We start from the raw sequence: 20,687 nt of genomic DNA, 5'->3' as shown, positions 1-20,687 counted from the left end.
TCGCATTCTAGTTTGCATTCCTTCCCTTGACAACTTCCAGATTTTGGACATAAATTGCTAAAATTAATTTCAATAGCAAGGAGCTTTCCTGGATCCAATGACCGCCTCACGTTGACTTCTCAGGGAGGTACTATTTCAATGACTGCTGAGCTGCTCCAGCCTCACTGGCGGCTTTCGCCTCCAAAACCCGGAAAAAAGGCGCAGAGAGCGAGATGGAGGAAAGCTCAGGACCCGCCCCCTTCTCGCCCCCGCCGACCCCTCACAGCCCAGGACTCTTCTCCGAGCCAGGCCCCTTGTTTCTCAACCCCGCCCCGGCCTCCTTCAGGCCCCGCCCACCTCCGCGTCTCTTCCCGGCCTCGTCCAGGCCCCGCCTACCTCCTCGGGGGTCCCGCCCAGGCCTGGCCTCTGTCCTGCGCTGATTGGCATAGACCCGGAAGCGGATGGCAGGGACTGAAGGTCACACCGCAGCGCGTGAGTTTCGCTCTGTTTTATGTGTGCTTCCCAGTCCTGTGGTGCTGCTATACCGGGGACGTTGAGTCCCCACAGACCTGGAAATTGCGGCCCCTCTTTCTCAACCCAGAGCAAATTGAGACGTCCGGGTGAGAGTCCGTGAGTCCCTTCGAGTTTAAAGTGGCCCTGAGGCAGGTCCCGTCCTCGGTCTTTCTGCAGTGGGGTCGTGCAGACACCTCCTATCGCGGAATTTTCCTTCTCAAAACCCTTCCTGACCTGTCCTCCCGCCTCGCGCTGTTTCAAGTCCTCACCCGCGAGCTGGATTCCAGCCCTGGGCGCCTCCCACCGTCGCTGTCGTCGGCTTCAGGAGCGCCGCGCCTCAACCCCAGTTCCCGGGAGGCCTCGTCCTCTGCCTGGTCCTAAGATCCTGCAGACGCCACCCCTGTCCGAAGGCGCCGTCGCTCCCCACCTCCCTGCTTGTGCGGGGCCCTGTTGCTACCTAGTTCCAACTCCTGGAAAACGAATATATGCAATCAAGAAAGCACTCCACAGAGGGGAGTGGGCCCGAGCCAGCGTCTCCAGGGCCCCGTTTAGAAAGTTTTGGGGGGTTAAAGTATTTATTTTGAGGTCCCTTGGGCTACCCCTTATCTGGATGAAGGAGTTGGCCCTTGGCCAACGAAATGCTTAGGTGAATTGGCCCGAGGCCCCTATGCAGATGAAGGTGTGGCCGGTGCTTGGCCGTGGCCACTCCTGGGCTCTTTCCCTTTCTGAGACGTGGTGGAAGGGGGAGGGCGGTAGGGAGAGCGGCCTTTGATCCTTTGTTACTCCGGATGGGGAGATGGGGTTTTTCCTTTTTGTCTAGTTTTAGAAAGTTCGCCTTAATTGGCCTTAGATTCGCTGCCCCCAGACCCAGGACCCAGGTATTTCCTTTTTATTCTTTTTTATTGGAGATGGGGTCTCACTCTGTTGCCCAGGCGGGAGAGCGGTGACAGGATCACAGCTCACTGCATCGTCAACATCCTATGCTCAAGCGATCCTGTCACCTCAGCCTCCAGAGTAACTGGGACCACAGCCGCGCGCCACCACACCGCGCTAATTTGTGTGTACTTGGTAGAGACGGGCTTTTGCCTTGTTGCTCAGGCTGGTCTCCAGCTCCAGGGCTCAAGCGATCCAGCTGTATTGCCCTCCCAAAGTGCTGGAATTACAGGCATGAGCCACCACGCCCGCCTTGTTTCTTAATTAAAAAATAAATAAATAAAAATTAAAAAGGCCATGTGCAATGGTTCATGCCTGTAATCCCAGCACTTTGGGAGGCCAAGGCGGGCAGATCACCTGAGGTCAGGAGTTCGAGACCAGCCTAGTCAACATGGCGAAATCTCGTGTCGAATAAAATACAGAAATTAGCCAGGTGTGATGTCGGGCACCTGTAATCCCAGCTACTCAGGAGGCTGAGGCAGGAGAATCCCTTGGACAGGGAGGGGGAGGTTGCAGTGAGCTGAGATCACGCCACTGCACTCCAGCCTGGGGTGACAGAGCGAGACTCCGTCTGAAAAAAGTAAAATAACTACTTTTCAAATAAGCTTTGGTAGAATCTTATGAGCTCACATCATTGTTTTCCAACTATGATATGAGTTCAAAATTTTCTTCTTTGACCCTACATTTTATTAGATGTATACATTTTTAGATGTATATATTTTTAACCATTTTAAAATAGTTTCTCTATGAAATTTGTTGTGTTCAGTTTACATAGAGGACTGCATGCTTTCTAGTCTGTATCATATATTGGAAGCATTTACTAGTACCTGATAAATGATTTTAGGTTTTTTCTTTTTTTCTTTCTTACTTTTTTTTGAGACGAAGTCTCCCTTCTACCCCCAGGCTGGAGTGTGATGGCACGATCTCGGCTCACTGCAACCTCCGTCTTTTGGGTTCAAGCTCTTCTCCTGCCTCAGCCCCCAAGGAGCTGGGATTACAGGCGCCTGCCACCACGCCTGGCTAATTTTTGTATTTCTAGTGGAGACGGGGTTTCACCATGTTGGCCAGGCTGGTCTTGAACTCCTGACCTCAGGTGATCCGCCCACCTCAGCCTCAGAAAGTGCTGGGATTACAGGTGTGAGCCACCGTGCCTGGCCAATTTTAGGTTGTTTCAATGTGTACTTTATAAAGATATCAAGGACCTATTTTGTTTGTTTGTTTGTTTGTTTGTTTGTTTTGAGATGGAGTTTTGCTCTTATTGCCCAGGCTGGAGTGCAATGGCGTGATCTTGGCTCACCACACCCTCTACCTCCCGGATTCAAGTGATTCTCCTACCTCAGCCTCCCGAGTAGCTGGGATTACAGGCATGTGCCACTACGCCAAGCTAATTTTGTATTTCTAGTGGAGATGGGGTTTCTCCATGTTTGTCAGACTGGTCTCAAACTCCCAACCTCAGGTGATCCACCCACCTCGGCCTCCCAAAGTGCTGGGGTTTAAGGTGTGAGCCACCACGCCCGGCCCCAGGACCTTTCTTCTTTATGCTAACATCAAAATTTGGTTCAAGTAGCCTATTCTATTTTCTTTACTTATGTCATCTGATAAAATAGTGAGCTGTGAGCTTCTAAGTAAATATCTCCCTAAAGTTCCTCTGGTTCATAATATTCCTTGCAGATGTTGAACGATGGGCTGGATTGTTTTGGAACCTTGTTCCAGCAGAGCCCATGTGTTCATGAAGAAAACATTTGCTTACAGCTTATGACTACCATTGCCTCTCTTTCAGTGTTTTTGTTGTTGTTGTTTTGGTTTTTGTTTTGTTTTGTTTTGTTTTGTTTGAGAAGGAGTCTCACTCTGTCACCCAGGCTGGAGTGCAGTGGTGTGATCTTGGCTCACTGCAACCTCTGCCTCCCGGGTTCCAATGATTTTCCTGTCTCAGCCTCCCGAGTAGCTGGGATTACAGGCACACACCACCATGCCAGGCTAATTTTTGTATTTTTAGTAGAAACCAGGTTTCACCATGTGGACCAGGATGGTCTCAATCTTCTGAGCTCGTGATCCACCTGCCTCGGCCTCCCAAAGTGCTAGGATTACAGGCGTGAGCCACCGCGCCTGGCCTCTTTCAGTGTTTTAAACACCTATAGCTATGTGTTCACACTTGTGTTTATTTTGAACGTATTACTGTCATATTTCTGGGAAAATAATTACATGTTTAGGATTCATGCCATCAGAACCTTAGACATAGAGAGAGACATTCCTTTTGCTCAGGTGTATAAAAGATAGTCCTGGAATTTTCTTTCTTTGTTTTTTTTTTTTTTTTTTTTTTTTTTGAGACAGTCTTGCTCTGTCACCCAGGCTGGAGTACAGTGGGGCAATCCGGCTCACTGCAACCTCTGCCTTCCATGTTCAAGTGCTTCTCTTGACTCAGCCTCCAGAGTACCTGGGACTACAGGAGCCAGCCACCACACCCAGCTAATCTTTGTATTTTCAGTAGAGACAAGGTTTCACCATATTGTCCAGACTGTTCTCTGAACTCTTGACCTCAAGTGATCCACCCACCTCGGCCTCCCAGAGTCCTGGGATTACAGGTGTGAGCCACCTTGCCTGACCCCTCTTCACTAGTTTTTAATTTACATAATGAATTCTGATTTTGAACCCATGTATTGAGTTTTTCCATTTAGTTACTGTATTTTTATCCCGAGAGTTTCTGTGTAGTTCGTCATAATTTCTGTATGTTGGTTGTCCTTCTTATGTTCTTCATGCATTGCTTTTATGATTTCTTGAAGTTGTGTCTTAATTCAATGAGCTTCCAACTTTTTGGGGGTGGAGGTGATGGGGTTTCACTGTGTCCCCCAGGCTGGAGGGCAGTTGTGCGATCTTGGTTCACTTCAACCTCTGCTCTCCAGGCTCAAGCAATCCTCCCACTTCAGCCTCATGAGTAGCTTTGGTTGTGTCCTCTCCAGGTTCTTGCTTATACCTTCTGAACGCAAGTTAAGTGTGTGTGGATGTAATTTGAAGTATGTGCAGAAGTGCATTAATGGATAAGCCCATGATTTTTTTTTGAGACAGAGTCTCACTTTGTCGACAGGCTGGAGTGCACTGGTGCCATCTCAGCTCACTGCAACTCCTGACTCCCGAGTTCAAGTGATTGTTTTGCCTCAGCCTCCCAAGTAGCTGGGACAACAGGGGCGTGCCAAGAAGCCCAGCTAATTTTGTACTTGTAGTAGAGAGGGGGTTTCACCATGTTGGCCAAAATTGTCTCAACCTCTTGATCTCATGATCCACCCACCTCACCCTCCCAAAGTGCTGGGATTACAGGCATGAGGTAACGCGTGTGGCCAAGCCCATGATTTACGTAGAAAACACAGCATTTGCAGTATATATATATATATAATTATTTTATTATTTATGTTTTTTGAGAAAGTCTTGCTCTGTTGCCCAGGCCTGCATTGGGGAGGTGCCTGGGGCCTGTACGGTGACACACGGTGTTCTTCCCTGCCCAGCGCCAGCCCCTGGAAAATGGGCTCCTCTGACATGCAGGTGTACAAACCCTCCTGTGATTATGTGGGCCAAAGGGATCAGGAGACAGAGAGAGAGCAGTAAAAAACCTGAGACAGAGAAAAGAAGAATGAGAAAGGCCCATAACAGATGGCAACGTAGAAAATGGGTGAGGGATTTGCCAAGAGACAGCAAAAGTGAAAAAAAAAAAAAAAGATAAGAAAGCAGGAGGAGAAAAGCAACTGGAGAAATGTAGAGAAAAGCTGGATGTACAGAGAGATGAAGGACAGCAAGGTAGGGAGAGGGGCAGCAAAGAGGGAGGCTCACCAGAGTGAGGGAGAGCAGGAGGGATTTGGAGCCAGGGCAGACAGAGCAGAGTGGTGCTGGTGGCAAGGAGAACAGAGGGAGAAGCACAGCAGGGAGGACACCTGGGGATCTGGGGTGCCAGAGAGTGGGGCCAGGGAGGTATAACAAGGAAGAGAGAATTTAACAGGGAGAGCAGAGGATGCGCAGAGATGGGAGAAGAGGTGGAAATCTATAGAGATTGAGGATGATCTAAAGATTGGGGAGAAGGAGCAGCAAGAGGTTAAATGAGTTGTGGAGATGGAGCCTGGCTAATTTTTGTATTTTTAGTGGAGACGGGGTTTCACCGTGTTGGCCAGGTTGGTCTCGAACTGCTGACCTCAGGTGATCCACCTGCCTCGACCTCCCAAAGTGCTGGGATTACAGGCATGAGCCACTGTATCTGGCCACCCATGTTTTCTTGATTGAAAACATTTGCTTATATTGTAGTTCTACAGCTGACCCTCTTTCCCTATTTTCTTTTTTTGTTTGTTCGTTTGTTTTTTTGAGACACAGTTTCACTCTTGTTGCCCAGGCTGGAGTGCAATGGTGCAATCTCAGCTCACCGCAACCTCCGCCTACTGGGTTCAAGTGATTCTCCTGCCTCAACCTTCCTGAGTAGCTGGGATTACAACCATGAGCCACCATGCCTAGACAATTTTTGTATTTTTAGTAGAGACGGGGGTTTCTCCATGTTGCTCAGGCTGGTCTTGAACTCCTGACCTCAGGTGATCTGCCCACCTTGGCCTCCCAAACTGCTGTGATTACAGGCCTGAGCCACCCCGCCTGGCCTCTGTGTTTTCAAGGTCAGTAGCTGTGTGTTTACGCTTCTGCATTTTATAAATGTTACTGTAATTTTCTTGTAAGAAGAATTAAATGTTGAAAGTCAATAACATCAGAACGTTGCAAAAGAAGTTTCTTTAGCCCAGGTATGTGAAAGATGCTTCTCTAATTTTCAAAGAGAGGTGATAAGACCAACCCTTTCCATTAGCCCTTCTGGGCCCCCCTGTAAGAATTCAGACACACCTTCTCACTCATCTCAGACCTTCTCAGGGTAACTCGGTGAATATGTCCCCACTCTGAGGATATCACAGCTAAATCTAAAGCAGGTCATGTCAGTGCCTGCCAGGGAACCCTCCACTGGCTTCCCGTGTTCCCCAAGACAAAAGCCCAACTCCTCACTGTGGCTCCACAGCCCTGTGTCCAGGGCCCCTGCCAGTGTCCAGCCTCCTGGGAGCTTGCCCTAATCTAATGACTCCCTCTGCCCTAGTCACATTTGCTTATCTCTTTCCCCAAACATCAAAACCCTTCCTGTCTCAGGTCATTTTCCCTGCTCTTACCCTATGTCCCTAAATGATCACAGCCATCTCCCTTTCTGCTCCTTCAGGTCTAGGCTCAGAGCTGTCTCCCATGCCCTCCCACCCCCATCTGAAATTCCCTCTGCCCATCAATCTCTATCATGTTACTCAGGTTTTATTATCTCTATCACATCAGAAATGCTTTTTTTTTTTTTCTTCCTCAAACAGAGTCTCACTCTGCCCTTCAGGCTGTGAGTGCAGTCTCATGATCTTGGCTCACTGCAACCTCTGTCTCCTGGGTTCAAGTGATTCTTGTGCCTCAGCCTCCCAAGTAGCTGAGATACAGGTGCGTGCCACCCGCCACCATACCTGGCTAATTTTTGTATTTGTAGTTTTGTTTTATTTTATTTTATTTTATTTTGTTTTATTTTTAAGTCTTACTCTGTCACCCAGGCTGGAGTGTAGTTGCACGATCTCGGCCCATTGCAACCTCCACTTCCCAGGTTCAAGTGATCCTCCAACCTCAGCTTCCCGAGTAGCTAGGATTACAGATGCCCACCAAGCCCAGCTACTTTTTGTATTTTTAGTAAGAGACAGGGTTTCACCATGTTGGCCAGGCTGGTCTAGAACTCCTGACCTCAAGTAATCCACCCACCTTGGCCTTCCAGAGTGCTAGTATTACAGGCATGAGCCACCGCGCCTGGCCCAATTTTTGTATTTTTAGTAGGGACAGGGTTTCACCATGTTGGCCAGGCTGGTCTCGAACTCCTGAGCACAAGTGATCCTCTCACCTCAGCTCCCTAAGTAGCTGGGACCACAGACACACAGAAGTGCGCCACCATACCTTCCTTTTTGTATTTTTGTAGAGATGGGGTTTCACCATGTTGCCTAGGCTAGTCACAAACTCCTGAGCTCAAGCGATCTACCCACCTCGGCCTCCTAGAGTGCTGGGGTGACGGGCGTGAGCCACCGCACCCAGCCTCTGTGTGGGGTTTGGTCAGGTCTGAGTCTGTGCCCTGAAGGGGAGCTCACCCCAGCCCAGCTCCCCACTGCTGCAGCGTGTGTGTGGACTCCTCCAGAAGGGTGCGGGAGTTTTCCTGTAGGAGTTTATTGTCCCTGGGGCAGTGGGCAGCAGAGGGGACCATATTTCCCAGGGTGAGGTCTCCTTTGTATGTGTCATTGTGTTATGGGGAGGGGGTGTGTTGATTCTGAGTGATAAACAACATATTTCTAACATTCAGGATTGACTTCTAAAGACTCTTGGTACCTGAGGAAGAAACCCGGAAGAGGAAGAGGAAAGCAAAGGAGTCAGGGATGGCTCTTCCTCAGGTGAGATGATATTCTCGGTGGATTGTCGTGTCTCCTTCCTTTCAGAAACGCTGGCGCCTGGAGTTGGGAATCTTCTCTTAGTCTGAAGCATCCTGCCTGACAGGTTTGCTCACAATCACCCATGCCTTCCCTCAGTCCCTCTTATCTCACTTAGATTTTATCTCCTGTGACCAAGTGACATGAAGTTGGGAAGAGGCTGCACTGGGCATGGTCCTGGGAAGGGTTCACACCCAGACATGGATGGAGACGGGGTGAGGGTCCCGTGGTGTCAATGCTGTTGGGCAGCAGGGATTGTTCAGGGGCCACATCTGGATGCTCTGTCAGCTCTCCGTGGACCAGGATTAGAGCAGCTGCCAATGGAAGTCACATATTAATGTGCACAAAATACGTGGTAAATTCTAGAAAAGGAGACCAATAATAGGAAATCTTTTCTGCCTGACATTATAGTACATTTTTAGGTAATTGAGTGAGTTACTGTGTTTCCGACTCAAAAAATCTTACTAATTAGAATGGAAACTTCATACATAGATATGAATGATACAAGAATGATCCTATCATTATTTTAAGAATAGGAAATCAACCTAAATAATAGCAGGAGATTCGTTAAACCATTCTTAGCACATTAAGCTCATGGAGACTGTGGTGTTCCTGTGAAGAGTCTTGTGAAATAGGTGTTTGTGGTAAAACTGGTTACAATTTTTCTCAAATATGGCAGCGGTACTTCTTTTTTATCCTAGAGGATAAAGCCATATTCTTATTCCACCTATTACGATTATTATTTTTTTTTCTGAAACGGAGTCTTGCTCTGTCACCCAGGCTGGAGTACAGTGGCATGATCTTGGCTTACTGCACCCTCTGCCTCCCGAGTTCAAGTCATTCTCTGTCCTCCAGGCCAGGCAGTTAAAAAGGGTAATTGATTCATCTAGGATGGGGCATTTCCTGTTTCCCTAGATCTGATGAGATTCCACCCACCAGCAGCTGCCAAATTATCCTTTTCCAGCAAGATGAGATTCCTCTTCAGTTAAACAAAACTTGCTACTTTTTTTTTTCTTTTTTTTTTGAGACGGAGTCTCACTCTGTCACCAGGCTGGAGTGCAATGGTGATTTCTCGGCTCACTGCAACCTCCGCCTCCCAGGTTCAAGTAATTCTCCTGCCTCAGCTTCCCCAGTAGCTGGGACTCCATGTGTGTGCCACCACGCCCAGCTAATTTTTGTATTTTTAGTAAAGATGTGGTTTCACCATGTTGGCCAGGCTGGTCTCAAACTGCTGACCTCATGATCCACCCGCCTCAGCCTCCCAAAGTGTTGGGATTACAGACGTGAGCCACTGCGCCCGGCAAAACTTGCTACTTTTTATATTTGTAAAACCTATATATGTATATGCATACACATCCCCGCACACATACACACACATTTATACATACATACATATGTACACACACGTATATATTTTGAAAATCTTTTATATTTTGAAAATCTGGGACAAATGACAACCCTTTGTATTAACATCTAGTTTTTTTTTCAGTCTGTGTAGGTTTTATTATTTTGTGAACATTTACAAAATGGATTTTTGTGCTTTGTGTAATTTTACTTTCATGTATTTTATTTTATTTTGAGACGGGGTCTCGCTTTGTTGCCCAGGCTGGAGCGCCCTGGTGTGATCGTAGCTCACTGCAACCTCCACCCTCAGGGTCGAGCCATCCTCCCACCTCAGCCTTCCAAGTAGTTGGGACCACAGGTGCCTGCCACCACGCCCGGCTGATTTTTTTTTTTTTCTTTTTTGAGACGGAGTTTCTGTTGCCCAGGCTGGAGTACAGTGATGCAATCTGGGATCATGGCAACCTCTGCCTCCCAGGATCAAGCCATTCTCCTGCCTCAGCCTCCCATGTAGCTGGGATTACAGGCATATGTCACTGCGCCCAGCTGATCTTTAACTGTGGACGTTGTCATCTTTGAAGACGTCACTCGTGCTGTGTAGCATCGAGATACTGAATGTCACTTGGTGTATCCATAAAAGTTTCAAGCATCTCTGTAACAGGAACTCTGCATTGATTTTTTATTTATTTCTTGTATTGTTTACAAGCATAAGAAATTCATACTGAGAGAATGTTATGGCCTCCTCAAAAACTGTAATCAAACACGGCTGGGAAGACATCATGTGGTGAAGAATCCCTTACTTGGATTTGTCAGAACATTCACTGCATTTAAATCCATGCTTTCCCCTCTCCTCTTCTCATTTTCTGTAAAGATAAGAACTCCTCCCATAACCATTTGCTTAAAATGTGTTTTCATTTCAGAGTCTGTTGACATTCAGGGACGTGGCCATAGAATTCTCTCAGGAGGAGTGGAAATGCCTGGACCCTGCTCAGAGGACTCTATACAGAGACGTGATGCTGGAGAATTATAGGAACCTGGTCTCCCTGGGTGAGGATAACTTCCCTCCAGAAGTGGGGATGTGCCCTTGTGGATCTTTGTATTTTCTCTTGTTTCTCTTGGGAGTTGCATCCTTGCTTGACTAAAATGGAAGCCGTATTGATTTTGAAATGAAAAGCTTCATGATGTAGCATCTGGACTTTCACTGTCCCCTTTGTTTAGATGTTCTGCGTTCTTCATGATACCTCAATGTGGGTTCCAGAACTAAAGTAGGCATAAAACCTTATGGCAAGCTGGGCATGGTGGCTCACGCCTGTCATCCCAGAACCTTGGGAGACTGAGGTGTGTGGATCACTTCAGGTCAGGAGTTTGAGACCAGCCTGGCCAACATGGTGAAACCCTGTCTCTACTAAAAATATAAAAATTAGCCGGACGTCTTGGTGCACGCCTGTAATCCCAGCTCCTAGAAAGGCTGAGGAAAGAGAATTGCTTAAACCCAGGAGGCCAAGGTTGCAGTGAGCCGAGAACACACCACTGCACTCCAGCCCAGATGACAGAGCAAGACTGTCTCAAAAAACAAAAACAAAACCTTATGGCAGACTTTAAACATACCAGTTCCCTGTTTGCTTCTCCTGTGCTTTCAACTCATTAGTTCTTGGAAGAGAGCTCGATGTCCACATATTACATATTACAGTGCTCCAACAGCATTCAGAATGAGGCAGTCAGTGGAGGAATTTGTGAAATATTTTCCTAGATCCACCTATAATGTCTTCTTTCCTACAGAAATATAGGGCTGGGACTCTAGAAAAGCTCCAGCACATCATGGTCCTTTCTATTTATAAGCACGAGTCTCTTTCTGACCTGTTATCTCCATGTTGGAGCAAGGGAAAGAGCCCTGGACTGTGGAGAGTGAAGTGAAAATAACAAAAAAGTCCAGATGGGTGGGAATATATTACAGGTGTAAACGCAGGTAAGAGCTCAGATGGGCAGAGTGGAAGCTCCGCCTTCAAATAGTGTGTGGGGAAACTCTCTGCAAGTGGGAGAATTCTGTGGCAAAAGAAAAGTTTCAATCCTGAGATCTCTGAAGGGACATCTTTCTTTGCCCTCACTTATCCCTCTGCTCTTTCCTTATTTACTTCTTTTGTTTTCTTTTCTTTTCTTTTTTCTTTTCCTTCCTTCCTTCTTTCTTTCTTTTCTTTCTTTCTTCTTTTCTTTCTTTTTCTTTCTTTTTCTTTTGATAGTTTCACTCTTTCATCCAGGCTACAGTGCAGTGGAACGACCTTGGCTAACTGCAGCCTCTGCCTTTCCGGCTCAAAGGATTTCTGTGCCCCACCTTTCTTGGAAGCTGGGACTGTAGGCGCTCACCACCATGCCCAGCTCACTTTGTGTTTTTAGTAGAGATGGGGTTTCACCATGTTGGTCAGGCTGGTCTCAAACTCCTTATCTCAAGTGATTCACCTGCTTCGGATTCCCAAAATGCTGGGATTACAGGCGCGAGCCGCCATGCCCAACCGTTGTTATTATTTTAAATAGTTTTGTCTTTTAGTTCTTAGTAAACATAAGTGGTTTAAACATGATTCCAGTGTGAATATAACAACCACATTAGTGTCCATTCCGTTCAGTACGCAGAAGTGAAGTGCGTTGTATTGATATATGGGGAGAGGTTATTGTTGCAGGTATGTTAAACATCTTAAACTTATAGCACAATAATGAAGCTTAAAATTTCGATAACCTGGCCAGGTGCAGTGGCTGACACCTGTTATTCCAGCACTGGGATGCCGAGGTGGGCAGATCGCCTGAGGTCAGGAGTTCAGAACCAGCCTGGGTAGCATGATGAAACTTCATCTGTACTAAATTTACAAAAATTAGCCAGGCACAGTGGTGGGCAGCTGTAATCCCAGCTACTCAGGAGGCTCAGGCAGGAGAGTCACTTGAACCTGGGAGGTGGAGGTTGCAGTGAGCCAAGATCGCACTATTGCACTCCAGCCTGGGAGACAGAGTGAGACTCCACGTCAAAAAATAAAAATAAAAAAATTCCATAACCTGCAAAAACTACTTCTTCTCCAGTAGAACTTTTTTTATTTTTGTCAGAGTTATTTTTGTGTATGTTGCATTTCTGTTAACATATATGTACAGTGTTTTTTCATACCTTTTCATTTTTAATAATATGAAAAAAGTTTAGTTATGAAGAAAAGGTATACGTATGCGAGTTTCTGTATCTGTCCTTTTATTAATTAATTAATTTATGTATTTATGAGACAGAGTTTTGCTCTTGTCACCCAGGCTGAAGTACAATGCTGCAATCTTGGCACCACAACCTCCACCTCCCCGGTTCAACCAATTCTCCTGCCTCAGCCTGTCAAGTAGCTGGGATTACAGGCATGCGCCACCACACCCAGCTAATTTTGTATTTTTATTGTTTTATTTATTTATTTATTTTTTTGAGACAGAGTTTCACTCTTGTTTCCCAGGCTGGAGTGCAATGGTGCAATCTCAGCTCACTGCAACCTCCACCTCCCAGGTTCAAGCAGTTCTCCTGCCTCAGCCTCCTGAGTAGCTGGGACTACAGGTGCTGGCCACCACGCCTGGCTAATTTTTTGTATTTTTAGCAGAGACGGGGTTTCACTGTGTTAGCCAGGATGGTCTTGATCTCCTGACCTTGTGATCCACCCACCTCAGCCTCCCAAAGTGCTGGGATTACAGGCATGAGCCACCACGCCTGGCCTAATTTTGTATTTTTGGTAGAGACAGGGTTTTCTCCTTGTTGTCCAGGCTGGTCTCGAACTCTTGACCCCAGGTGATCCGCCTAGCTTGCCCTCCCAAACTGCTAGGATTATAGGCATGAACCACCATGCCCAGCCTACCCGTTTTTTTTATTTACCTTTACTGGAGAACTTTCTATATGTTTGTGGGTTGGAGTTACTCTTTAGCCTTCTGTCATTTATTTATTTTTTTCTTTGAGACACAGTCTCAGTCTCTCACCCGGGCTGAAGTGCAGTGGTGTGATCTTGGGTCACTGCAACCTCCACTTCCCAAATTCCAGCGATTCTCCTGCCTCAGCCTCTCAAGTAGCTGGGACTACAGGCGCGTGCCAACATGCCAGGCTGATTTTTTTGTATTTTTTTTTTTTAGCAGAGACGGGGTTTTACCTTGTTAGCTGGGATGGTCTTGATCTCCTGACCTCATGAATCTCCCACCTCATCCTCCCAAAATGCTGGGATTACCACGCCCTACATGTCTCAAGGTTTTTAAAACATGTTAGTGCTATTAGATGGCTTCAAGTATTGCAAGATTTATAGTAGAGACCCTAAACATCCTTTGTTTAATAAGATTTGTCAGCCTGCGGTGATGTTGATGATGAGATGCTCCTGTTCCTGTCTCTGCCATTTCACTGTTAGAAATAGCTTAGACTGACCGGCCACGGTGGCTCATGCCTCTAATCCTAGCACTTTCAAAGACCAAGGTGGGTAGATTGCTTGAGGTCAGGAGTTTGAAAACAGTCTGGCCAACACGGTGAAACCTGGAATGTACTAAATGCCAAAAATGGGCCAGGCGCAGTGGCTCACACCTAAAATCCCAGCACTTTGGGAGGCTGAGACAGGTTGATCACTTGAGGTCAGGAGTTCAAGACAAGCCTGGCCAATATGGTAAAACCCCATCTCTACTAAAACCACAAAAACCAGCTGTGCATGGTGACTTGCGCCTATAATCCCAGCTACTTGGGAGGCTGAGGCAGGAGAATCACTTGAACCCATGAGGTGGAGGTTGCAGGGAGCTGAGATCACGCCACTGCACTCCAGCCCGGGCAACAGAGTGAGACTCTGGGCTGAGGAGGGAGACTCACTTGAGGTAGGAGAATCCTGCCAGTACACTCTAGCCTGGGTGATAAGAACATGACTCGATCTGAAGAACAAACGGAAAAGGAAGTAGCTTAAACTGGGAAGCTTAAGACACAGAAATTTATTTCTCATGAATTTGGAAAGTGGGAAATCCAAGAGGAAGGTGCCAGCCAAATTGATTCCTGGTGAGAGGCTTCTTCATGGTTTAGCCCAGCCATCTTCCTGCCATGTCCTAATATGGTAGAAAGAGGAACAGGCAATGAGCTCTTTAATGTCTCTATAAATGCACTAGTCCTATTCATGAGTAGTCAACACCCATGACTAAATTCTCTCAAGGTCTGCATCTGCAGGAACATCCTATTAGAGAATACCACATCTACCAAAGCTTATTTGAGAAGTAGTTATTTATCTTATTTTATTTTTTTGAGATGGAATCTCGTCTTGTTGCCCAGGCTAGAGTGCAGTGGCACTATCTTGGCTCACTGCAACCTCAGCCTCCGAGGTTCAAATGATTCCTGCCTCAGACTCCCAAGTAGCTGGGATTACTCTCACCTGCCACCATGCCCAGCTAATTTTTTTTGTATTTTTAATAGAGATGGGGTTTCACCATTTGTTCCAGGCTGGTCTCGAACTCCTGACCTCATGATCCACCCGACTCAGCCTACCAAAATGCTGGGATTACAGGTATGTGCCACCGTGGCCGGCCATTAGTCAATTCTTATTCATTATAATTCTGTGTATTTTCTTCACCTCATACTTCAGAAGGTAGTGATTTTAACATGTATTTCAGTTCTTATGTTGTGTACGGGTGGCAACTACTAGTTATGGCCTTTTTCTTAAGAGGGAATTGTTTAGAATTCTGCAGGCAGTATAAATTGACTTATTATTTTCTTCCTTTTATGAGTTTTTGGTATGTGGTATTCAATATAACTGACACACTCCCTTCGTTAATGTCACAAACTGCCGCTGGGCACAGTGGCTCATGCCTGTAATCCCAGGATTTTGGGAGGCCGAGAAGTGTGGATCACCTGAGTTCGAGATCACAGGAGTTCACAGGAGTTCGAGACTAGCCTGGCCAACATGGTGAAACCCCATCTCTATTAAAAGTATAAAAATTAGCTGCGCATAGTGGTGTGCGCCTGTAATCCCAGGTGCTCGGGAAGCTGAGGCAAGAGACTCGCTTGAACCCAGGAGGCGGAGGTTGCAGTGAACCAAGATTATGCCATTTCACTCCAGCCTGGGTGACAGAGTGAGACTCCATCTCAAAAAAATAAAAATACCAAAAAAAATTTTTTTTTTGAGTTACAACATGCCTGTTCCACATGGATATAGGTAATTTTGTAACAGTTATTCAGAAAAATATGGTATTAACATTTTCTTTTTTTCTGAGACGGAGTCTCACTCTGTCGCCCAAGGTGGAGTGCAATGATGTGATCTCAGCTCACCACAATCTTTGCCTCCCGAGTTCAAGTGATTTTCCTGCCTCATCCTTTCAACTAGCTGGGATCACAGCTGTCCATGACCATGCCCGGCTACATTTTGTATTTTTAGTAGAGACAGGGCTTCGCCATGTTGGCCAGGTTGGTCAAACTCCTAACCTGAGGTGATGTGCCTGCCTCAGCCTCCCAAAGTACTGGGATCACAGGTGCGAGCCCCCACCCCCTGCCTTTTTTTGTTTTCTGAGATGGAGTCTCACTTTGTCACCCAGGCTGGAGTGCAGTGGTGCGATGTGGGCTCACTGCAAACTTTGCATCTTGGCTTAAATCAATTCTTGTGCCTAAGCCTCCCGAGTAGCTGGGACGACAGGGTGGGCCACCACACCTGGCTAATTTTTGTAATCTTATCTTCTCAGTGCTATGATTGTTTGATAATACAGAATTTGCATTGATTTTGATTATCCTTACAAGAGCTTCTTGTGGATTATTTACCAATATAGTACATTGTCTGTTTTTTTAACATTTATTTGTGTATACTAAATATACTGTATATATGAAGAATACATATTTTTCTCTTCTTTGATGTGACAGTGATATATTTTTTGCACTGTGTGATACCCCTTAGGATTAAAGTGGAAAAATACTCCTTACTTTAGGCTTATGCATGTTTGTTCCCTGTCAGTGTTTTGTCATGATATTGGAAATAGGCTTCTGTAAAAATGATTTGAAGTACATGTAATTGGCCTTTATTTATTAAAGAATCTTACTCATTTTGTGTTCCTAAACTTTGAAGCTCATGTTTGGGAAGTTTAAAATAAGTATTTGTGTGTGTGTGTGATATTTATACATTTCAGTGTTTTATACCATCTGTACTTAATTGGAAACCTATTGGTGTTTATATTTTGTAGATATCTCTTCCAAATGCATGATGAATACATTGTCATCAACAGGGCAAGGCAATACAGAAGTGATCCACACAGGGACATTGCAAAGACAAGCAAGTTATCACATTGGAGCATTTTGCTCCCAGGAAATTGAGAAAGACATTCATGACTTTGTGTTTCAGTGGCAAGAAGATGAAACAAATGACCATGAAGCACCCATGACAGAAATAAAAAAGTTGACTAGTAGTACAGACCGATATGATCAAAGGCATGCTGGAAACAAGCCTATTAAAGGTCAGCTTGAATCAAGATTTCATTTGCATTTGCGAAGACATAGGAGAATTCATACTGGAGAGAAACCTTACAAATGTGAAGAATGTGAGAAAGTTTTCAGTTGCAAATCACATCTTGAAATACATAGGAGAATTCATGCTGGAGAGAAACCATACAAATGTAAGGTTTGTGACAAGGCTTTTAAGCATGATTCACACCTGGCACAACATACTAGAATTCACAGGGGAGACAAACATTACACATGTAATGAATGTGGCAAGGTTTTTGATCAAAAAGCAACCCTTGCATGTCATCATAGAAGTCATACTGGAGAGAAACCTTATAAGTGTAATGAGTGTGGCAAGACCTTTAGTCAGACATCACACCTTGTGTACCATCATAGACTGCATACTGGAGAGAAACCTTACAAATGTAATGAGTGTGGCAAGACCTTCGCTCGAAATTCAGTCCTCGTAATTCATAAGGCAGTTCATACTGCAGAGAAACCCTATAAGTGTAATGAGTGTGGCAAGGTTTTTAAGCAACGAGCAACTCTTGCAGGACATCGCAGAGTTCACACTGGAGAGAAACCTTACAGATGTGAAGAATGCGACAAAGTTTTCAGTCGCAAATCACATCTTGAAAGACACAGGAGGATTCATACTGGAGAGAAACCATACAAATGTAGGGTTTGTGACAAGGCTTTCCGGAGTGATTCACGCCTTGCAGAACATCAGAGAGTTCATACTGGAGAGAGACCTTACACATGTAATGAATGTGGCAAGGTTTTTAGTACAAAAGCATACCTCGCATGTCATCAAAAACTTCATACTGGAGAGAAACTTTACGAATGTGAAGAATGTGACAAAGTTTACATTCGCAAATCACACCTTGAAAGACATAGGAGGATTCATACAGGAGAGAAACCTCACAAGTGTGGTGATTGTGGTAAAGCCTTTAATTCACCTTCGCACCTTATTAGGCATCAGAGAATCCATACTGGACAGAAATCTTACAAATGTCATCAGTGTGGCAAGGTCTTTAGTCTGAGGTCACTCCTTGCAGAACATCAGAAAATTCCTTTTGGAGACAATTGTTTCAAGTGCAATGAGTATAGCAAACCATCAAGCATTAATTGACATTAGAGTCAAATCAGCATTGACCTGAGTTTGAGTTGACTTAACATTGATTTCAAGCATTAATCGACATTAAACTGTTTATGTTAAGAGGATTGGGCCAGGCGTGGTGTCTCACACCTGTAATCCCAGCACTTTGAGAGGCCAAGACAGGTAGGTCCCTTGAGGTCATGAATTTGAGACCAGCCTGGCCAACAGACGGGAGCCACTTTTCCCAGCCTGTATGTTCTTTTATTTATTTATTTATTTTTAAGATGGAATCTTGCTCTGTCGCCGACGTTGGAGTGCAGTGATGTGATCTCGGTTCACTGCAACATTCACCTCCCAGGTTCATGCAATTCTCCTGCCTCAGTCTCCTGAGTAGCTGGGACTACAGGTGCGTGCCACCATGCCTGGGTAATTTTTTGTATTTTTAGTAGAGACTGGGTTTCACCGTGTTAGCTAGGATGGTCTCGATCTTCTGTCCTTAAAATCCACCTGCCTCCACCTGCCAAAGTGCTGAGATTACAGGCGTGAGCCACCACACCTGGCCTGTTTTTTGTTTCTTTAACAAAAAGTTATAGAAATTTCTCTGGGTATTGTGTTGAATCTACATCACATTCAGTTATATAATCATTTAGCAATATTATTCCATTCAATATGGCTTGTATCTCTTATTTGCATATGTTTTTAATCACTTTGATCAATGTTTGTAGATTTGAAGGTAGAAACTTCTCAACTTTTTTCATTTATTCCTAAGTATTTCTTACTTTAAGTTCTTTAGCAAATGAAAGTGTTTTTTTAATTTTCTTTTTAAACTGTTTATTGTTAATGTATGGAAATTCAACTAATTTTTGGTGCTGTTATTCTATTCTGCAAATCCACTGCATATGTTTATTAGTTCCAGTTGCATTTTGGTTGACTCTTTGTGATTTTCTACACAGAAGATCATGTCATCTACAAAGAAATAGAGTTTTACTTCTGTCTTTCTGATTTGGATGAGTTTGATTTCTTTTGCTATTTCATTGCTCTAGCTAGGACAGCCAGTATTGATTGAATAGAAGGGGTGAGAGCATTCTTGCATCATGTGAGATCCTACAGGAAAAGCATTCCATTTTCCCTGACTGGTTATTTCTGCTGTGGTCATTTCATGGATGGTCTTTGTATTGTTGAGGTAAATTTCCTTCTCTTTCTATTTTGTTTAGGATTTCCATGATGACTGGATGTTGAATTTTGTGAAATGCTTTTTCTCCATGTATTGAGATGATGTGGTTTTCATCTTTCATTATGTTCAAGTGGTATATCACATTGATTTGCTTGACTATGTTAAACCATTTTGCATCCCAGAAATAAGTGTCACTTGCATATCAACAATCCTTTTTATATCCTCTTGAATACAGTTCGCTAGTACAAGGGGTCTTCAGGAAGTTCATGGAAAAATACATATTATGAGAAAATTGTGCATGATATCACATTTTTTGCACCAAGATAAACTGGTACAAATCCATTATAACATGTCTGAACAGGGTTTGGTTTGAGGCACTCAGATGGGTAAGACATGAGTTTGAAAAGAGACTCAATCAAGGCAATGTAAATTCTGCTAAAACTGAAACAAGAAGAAACATCAAATTTGCGATGAGACCAGATGCTGTGGCTCAGTCCTGTAATCCCAGCACTTTCAGAGGCTGAGACAGTTGGGTCACGTGGGCCCCGGTACTCAAGACCAGCCTGGGCAGAATGGTGAAACCACCTTCTCTACAAAAAATACATAAATTAGCTGGGCATCGTGGCACATGTCTGCTGGTTCAGCTTCTGTGGAGTCTGCAGTGGGAGGATGGCTTGAGCCTAGGAGTTCGAGGCTGCAGGGAGCCATGATCATGCCATTGTACTCCAGCATGGGTGACAGAGACAGATAGTGTATCAAAAAATGAATCTGGTAAAGTTTAGGTAGAGGGACAATGAAATCATTGATGCTTTATGAAAAGGTTATGGGGACGATTCCCAAAATAAATCACCAGTTTGTAAATGGAAAACTTATTTTAAGTTGGGACAAGATGATGTTGAAAGTGATGCACAGGACAGGTGTGGTGGCTCACACCTGTAATCCCAGCACTTTGGGAGGCCAAGGCAAGAGCATCACGAGGTCAGGAGATCGAGAACATCCTGGCTAACACGGTGAAACCCCATCTCTACTAAAAATACAAAAAATTAGCCGGGCGTGGTTGTGGGGGCCTGTAGTCCCAGATACTCAGGAGGCTGAGGCAGGAGAATGGCATGAACCCAGGAGGTGGAGCTTGCCATGAGCAGAGATCATGCTACTGCACTCCATCCTGGGCGACAGAGTGAGACTCCATCTCAAAAAAAAAAAAAAAAGAAAAAAGAAAGTGATGCACAGAGTGGCAGGCAGACTATCCACATAAGTTTTATAGGTACAACTGTCAAAGAAGACATTGGAGAAGAGCCAAGCTGGATCTATAAGGAATTGCATATGAGATGGCACACATATTCATGCTGTCTGAAGATTCAGTCACGTTACCATATCAAGCTGAAAATGTCATCACTCTCTGGAGAGTTGGACATGTTTTATTGAGAATGTATTTTTTCTCTCTGGATCTGTTATGAACACCTTTGTTGGCTTGGTTCAGTAATAAATATGTGAGACTTTAAAAAAAGTCAAATGACTTAATTCTGTATTTTAAATTCTGTTTTGTTTGTTTTGTTTTTTTGAGATGGAGTCTTCTGAAAATTTTCTCATCTTCTCTAACCCAGTTCATGACAGACCCTTGGACTTTACTGTTGTGGAAAAATCTATATAAAACAGTATCAGTGTGTCAAAGCATTATGGCTGTCACAAGCTTGTGAAAGGAAAATAAAAATTACT

At 44.8% G+C, this 20,687-nt stretch overlaps 1 protein-coding gene and 1 long non-coding RNA gene across 14 annotated transcripts in view; one reads left to right on the top strand and one right to left on the bottom strand.

The window, feature by feature from the left end:
- The first annotated feature begins 340 nt into the window (after positions 1–340).
- ZNF320 (zinc finger protein 320) lies at positions 341–20,478 on the top strand. Of its 13 annotated transcripts, none has more exons than XM_055103862.2 (6): positions 388–471; positions 2,692–2,789; positions 6,786–6,903; positions 7,799–7,886; positions 10,184–10,310; positions 16,443–19,156. In XM_055103862.2, the coding sequence occupies exons 4-6, from the start codon at positions 7,872–7,874 to the stop codon at positions 17,828–17,830; spliced, it is 1,530 nt and encodes a 509-aa protein (XP_054959837.2). In that variant the 5' UTR covers positions 388–471; positions 2,692–2,789; positions 6,786–6,903; positions 7,799–7,871; the 3' UTR covers positions 17,831–19,156. The 13 variants fall into 13 exon arrangements, 12 of the variants coding, with proteins under 12 accessions (XP_054959838.2, XP_054959837.2, XP_054959840.2 ...); XM_055103865.2 differs by having other exon boundaries at positions 453–599; XM_063600609.1 differs by lacking the exon at positions 388–471 and adding an exon at positions 479–599 and having other exon boundaries at positions 16,485–19,156.
- Positions 13,101–20,687, bottom strand: part of LOC129394769 (uncharacterized) — a 27,275-nt gene continuing 19,688 nt past the window's right edge. The window contains exon 3 of the long non-coding RNA XR_008622124.2: positions 13,101–14,330. This is a non-coding gene — a long non-coding RNA (uncharacterized LOC129394769). The remainder of the gene's footprint in view (positions 14,331–20,687) is intronic.

Source organism: Pan paniscus, chromosome 20 (genome assembly GCF_029289425.2).
Source record: "Pan paniscus chromosome 20, NHGRI_mPanPan1-v2.0_pri, whole genome shotgun sequence".
NCBI lineage: Eukaryota > Metazoa > Chordata > Mammalia > Primates > Hominidae > Pan > Pan paniscus.
The sequence above is the reverse complement of the archived record's forward strand: the minus strand, read 5'-3'. Positions and strand labels throughout refer to the sequence as shown.

What these genes read in the sequence shown, in the direction of transcription:
- ZNF320 (XM_055103863.2), top strand. An exon ending in TAGGAACCTGGTCTCCCTGG is followed by an intron (nt 10,311 to 16,442) that starts GTGAGGATAACT and finishes TATATTTTGTAG; the next exon opens with ATATCTCTTCCAAATGCATG.